Below are 5714 nucleotides of genomic sequence, written 5' to 3' on the forward strand. Positions count from 1 at the left end.
GTATCATTGGATGCTCTAATCATCCCTCAATCATCCTCACATGAGGATTCTTCTTCTCTACCGCTCCTTTTTCCATGTATGTTATTGACTCAAACAAATAAGAATCTCGTATATCCATGGTGTGGGGAGAACGGGGTTGTAGCAGAGAAGCTGGAAACTTTGAGTTTGTTGGATAACAGTGTTTCCAAGAACTCGGAAAAATCATTTTCCCTATTGAATTTGGAGGAAGGGATCTTGCTAGAAGAGTGCAAGATGGCAGTTGAAGAAACTCAGTTTGATGGCAAGATAAATGCAATCCTGTAAACTAAGGGTGAAACCCTGTTCACCGATTATGATGAAATGCTGATGAACTCTGCAAATGACATCATTGAAGTAATAACGGTAGAAAGAGAGAAGTTTGCATCGGTTGCACTAAGTGGAATGTATTCACTCCTTGGTTTAGATTATATTATCACGCAGCTTGGTCCTGGCATAATAAAACAAATGCAACATGTCTACAACGATTGTTGAGGCTTCCGTGAGACTATCAGTGATAAAGATAAGTGTGGGTGATTTACAGGGAATAATGTTGATAAGGAAACATACAAAGGCTTTTTAAGAGTCTATTAGTGATGGCTATAGGGTGTTGTTTGCAAAACCCAATCCGGTTTATTCAGAATGTGAGGAGGTTACAACTGTTACTTATCCTCACAAGCATTGGAAATTGGATGAAGATATATCATTAGTTGCAGAACAGATGAGCACTGCTGAATTTTACTGTGTTATGAATGGATTAAAAGATTCTTTTCTGGATGAAGGTTTGGATGAAGGTTTCGTATTACACAGTGGTGTTTCTGGTTTTGGCATAATGGGTGAATTCAAGTCGAAAAGCATTTTTAACTTTGATTTGATTCGGAGAAGGCTTGTCCGAAGCATGTGTGAACAAGCATTCGCTAAGTTAAAATCTTGCAAATTGCGTGCAATGTGAGTTTCGGAAAGGAAGCAGGGATTTCAGAGTGCATGGCTGTACCAGTTCACCTTCATGGGGGTGATTGTTGGGAATGTGAAGCCCAATAGTTAGATGACCTTTCGCCTTCTCCTATCTATTCATTTAATAGTTGAATATATTTGTATAAATGGTTGTGTGCAACCCATGTATGTGTGGGTTGGATATTGGTTAATAAGAATTATCCCTGCTTTGAGTGTGGATGTAGGCAAATTGTCAAAATGTCTTCATCTTTTGAATTCTCTGATTAATTCCTACACTTTAAATTTGCTTCTAATCCTAACAATTCTAACACTTATATTAGATTGGTAAAATCATTGTAGTTCACTTTGGATCATTTTCTTTCTCATAAATGGAAACCTTATCAATATAATCAATGTATGACATGTTGATAATTTGGTGGAATTGATTATGTGTTTCATTGATGTGAACACTAGCTTGTTTGGTTGTCTACCGGGTTCCGGTAGAGTGCTTGGATTGTGATGTTGATCTAGAGATCATCTCTTGTATTCTTCGGTATGTTCAGATTGGTGGAATTGGTTTGGTTCGGTCATTCAGATGCGTGTCACATCTAGTTGGTTCGAGATTTGGTGATCGGGAAGCTATCATATGTTTTAGTAAGCCTTTTGGTTACCATTAAGGGTTTTACGGCAGACCTTTGTTGAAGATCTTTTGATGGATTTGATAAGTGGTGTTGGTGCAACTTCTAGAAGGTTCTCGAGATGTTGATGGTTATCATGTTCATGTTCCAATTGATCAATGGTGTTGCATTTAGCACCGGACCTAATGTTATTATGTTAGGTTATGGACCGGTTTATGTAACGTGTTGGTGGATGCTCCCGATGCGTTACCGATTGGATTTATTGTTTGGTTAAAGTTGTTTCAGTCTTAGGCTGACTTGGATTATCATTGGTTTGTGGGTTTATGTAATGGATTTATTGTATTATCTTTTAGGTGGCCAACCTAATTGTTTAGATCTCGGGTTGGTACAAATATGATGTAAGATCTCTTTTGTAGATCAAGGTTATCGATCGTGGGTTATGGGATTATTTGTGTGCGAATAAAGTTGTAATCATATGTAGAGGTTTTGGTTGATCATTGGTGATCAAATTGGGTTTGTGTAAGAGGTTTAAGACTTCTGGCATTGAGCTTAACCATAACTGTACTCAGGCATAGAAGATGCTATACTTGCAGTTCATTCTTATTTCCAAATTGTAGTCTGGATATCTTTTGTAGTTAGTTAGGCTCATTTTGTGATGAGTAGTGCACTCTAGGCTATTGGCCTTCCTCCATGTGCAGGCCCCTTATATGTAATATTTATTCATCTGATCAGTGGATAGATATTATGGGTCTCCAATCCCACCGTGGTTTTTCCTCATTGAGGTTTTCCACGTATAAATCTATGGTGTTATGGTGTTCATCTTTGTGGTTGCATTATTACTTCTTGTTATTTGCTTTTATGTTTACTGGTTGCTGAGTTGTTGTGTTAATAAGGTTTAAATTAATCATTCTGGCAGATCACTAATTCACCCCCCCTCCCCCCTCTCAATGTTCTTGGATTCCAACATGACATACAAATCAATCTAATAGGTGTGACACTTCATATTGTTGTTTGCCTTGATGTTTGGATAAATAGTAAATGATTGGTGACTTTTAGGAACATCTTTGGGAGTTTCCAAGACATGAATCTTCTCCTTTGATGAAACTCCTAGATTTCAATTAAATGATATTGAAACAAAGATTAAAGGTATTTCAAAATCATAAAATATGTTTAGCTAATGTAGATGTTGTCATATAAATACTATGTTTTTTTTCATGACGATGCGATTTATAATAGAACTCTCCTATTTAATATTGAATGATAAAAAATATGACCTCAAAATTTTTCTTTTATATAATAACGTAACACACAAATTAATATACTCTACACTTAAAAACCATAAATAAACGAACCTTATGGTGAAGTTTAGCACATATTCGACATCTGACAGAAAGGATGGTTGTTTGAAGTTTACTTTGGAATTTTTGATTCCCTAAAATAAAGGTTGGCAACTTCAAGGAAAGAACAAAACAAAAGGGGGGGCGGTGGAAGTAGGAAGTAATTCACCTTCGCACAAATGAAAGCACTAAAACTTTACAAAAGAAATGGGAAACGAAATCCCCAAGAAATGGTGATACTTTTCCATAACAAAGAACATATGCTGCAAGCAAGAAATGCACATAAAAACTGTGCAACTTATTGTTAGCTGCCATATTGACTGCGATTATGGCATCCTTGTCAATTGTTTCAATGCAGATGGGCCAGAAAACAATAAGTTTGGTTGTGGGGACTATTCTGGTTTTGAACTTGTGCATGTATATAACTGTATGTGCAACAGCTGGGTGGGCACTTCACAAGGCAATTGAACATGAAATCGTCACAGGTTATATTCTCTTTCAGATTATTTCTACTTTCTTTTGAAATCACATAAAGATCTATCTGATTAGGGCAATGTTTGGTGTAAACTTGCAGGACTGGAAACTACACTGCCCAACCCATTGTGGGCGGTGTACTTTCCAATGGGAAATGGGGCCACTGGATTCTTCATAATCTTTGCATTGATAGCCGGAGTGGTGGGAGTTGCTTCGTGCCTTTCCGGGCTTCATTACTTGCGCTCATGGACAGAAAATGGCTTGGCCTCTTCTGCTCTAACAGCCTGGGGCTTCACTCTCTTGGCCATGGGGTGGGTGTGTGGCTTATTCTTTACTGCTTTATTTTTGTATCATTGCCAATGGAATGGCTGATACTGTGTCTACATTTCATGTAGGTTGGCGTGCAAAGAAATGAATTTGCAGGGCAGAAACTCGTGTCTGGTAAGCAGAAATTCATTCTATCTTATCTACTTCCATACAATGAGGATTTCCATTGGTAACAGAAGATTTCGCTCATTCTGTATTTCAATGTTTTTGCAGAAAATAGCGGAATCATTTGTGATAATTTTGTCTGCCACGCAACCGCTGTATATACTTGTGCTCACAAGCATCGGTATCGTTTAACAGAATTGAAAAGTATTTACTTCAATAGTTGCTCTTTCTTGTTGGAATGGCTAATCCCAATTCCATTCCCCAGCAAAGCAGACGAGGTGCCTCTACTTCATTTAACAGAGAATTTTTTTTTGGTTTTGAATTGCTCCTTCTCTGCCTCCATCTCTTTTCTTCTTTTTAAGGAAGGTTAAGAGTCAAGGACTGTCCAGTATCAGTATCCATCTGTCTTTTTCAACTTTCTTGTTATATCATATTTGATATCCATCTCGTCTTTTTAAACTCTCTTGTTATATTATTATATTTGTTATGTTTCAACAGCGTTCTCTAATTTGGAGGGTTTTTATTTCTGAAAAGAGTGATGATTTTTACACGGATAGTTATTCTACAATGGCAGGAGGATCCAAGGAGATCAACATAATTTATGTTAGAAAAACAAAAAGGAGATCCATCTTATAAAATAGAAATTGATCTCTTTGTTTTTTAAAAGTAAAAACTGGATTTGATTTGTTTTTAGAAAATAAAAATTGAATTTGATTTGTTTGGATCCACCATATAAAACAAAATGATTTGATTAGTTTTTCTTAAAGCAATATTAGATTTGATTTGTTTTTATAAATTTTTTAAAATATAAATATACTAGTTATATAAAATATAAGTATATACTAGTTATAAAATGCAATCATATTATGTGTTGGAAAAAGAAAAAGAGATACTATTTTAAATAAAAGCTGTTGTAAGTGAAAGAAAATGTATTTTATTTTTATTCTTTTCTGTAAGAGTAATCTTGTATCTAATTATAATTCTTTACTTACTTTTTTAATTGGATTGTGTATTTTTTTAGTGTGTAATATTTGTTTGAATTATTAGTGTGGAAGAGCTAAAGTTTTATGTTGATCAACTAAATATTTGTTTGAATTATTTTTGTATTATCTATCTCTTGTTTTTCTTTCATCTGGTATCAAACATATAATGAGAACTCTTTCTAACACGTGTCTTACAAATCTTTAGATTCTTCAATTTATGGTAAGAATTATGTATATTGGTCAATCACAATGTATAAAGGAGCTTATGGAAACAATTCCTTGAACCTCCAAATGCAACAACATACAAAGCATTATCTCAAGTAGAAAAGTATTTTCTTTAGGGTAATAGGAAAAAATATTTCTCAACTCTTTTACCATCTTTCAAGCAATACATGAGAGCATCTTCCCAAGGGTTGTACTAGGAAGAAAATCAATGAAATCTTGGAACATCCTTCAAACTACATATCAAAAAATAGTTAAGACAAAAACTACAAAGTTGCAAATGTTGAAAAGAGATTTTGAGTCTATAAATTTAATTTTCATCCAAGTTATAGGACTAGTTAATCAAACTAAATTGCATGGTGAGATTCTTAAAGTTAAGAGAGTAGTAGAAAGAACTCTCAAGGGCCTACCCAAAAAAATGAATCTATTCGTATGGTTATAAAAGAAACTAAAAACTTTCACATTTTTTTGTAGATGAGCTCCATGTCTCTCTAATTTCTCATGAACATGGGCTTAGTCATTCTTCTAGCTCTTCTTTGGGCTATTCTTTTATGTCATAAATTTCAATTAGTTATGGTAGAAATAGACAAAATCCACTTTAAATATAGAGGAAAAAAATCATATAGAGGTGGCAATAATAACCCAACATATTTAAGTGGAAGAGACGACTATTGAAACCC

The 5714-nt window shown here is 34.7% G+C and overlaps 1 protein-coding gene across 1 annotated transcript; it reads left to right on the plus strand.

Moving 5' to 3' along the window:
* The first annotated feature begins 3143 nt into the window (after positions 1-3143).
* Positions 3144-4324, plus strand: LOC131066478 (membrane protein PM19L-like). The gene is made up of 4 exons (XM_058001252.2): positions 3144-3408; positions 3498-3708; positions 3793-3838; positions 3938-4324. The coding sequence occupies exons 1-4, from the start codon at positions 3252-3254 to the stop codon at positions 4019-4021; spliced, it is 498 nt and encodes a 165-aa protein (XP_057857235.2). The 5' UTR covers positions 3144-3251; the 3' UTR covers positions 4022-4324.
* Positions 4325-5714: the final 1390 nt, after the last annotated feature.

The sequence above is a fragment of the Cryptomeria japonica genome, chromosome 1 (assembly GCF_030272615.1).
Source record: "Cryptomeria japonica chromosome 1, Sugi_1.0, whole genome shotgun sequence".
NCBI lineage: Eukaryota > Viridiplantae > Streptophyta > Pinopsida > Cupressales > Cupressaceae > Cryptomeria > Cryptomeria japonica.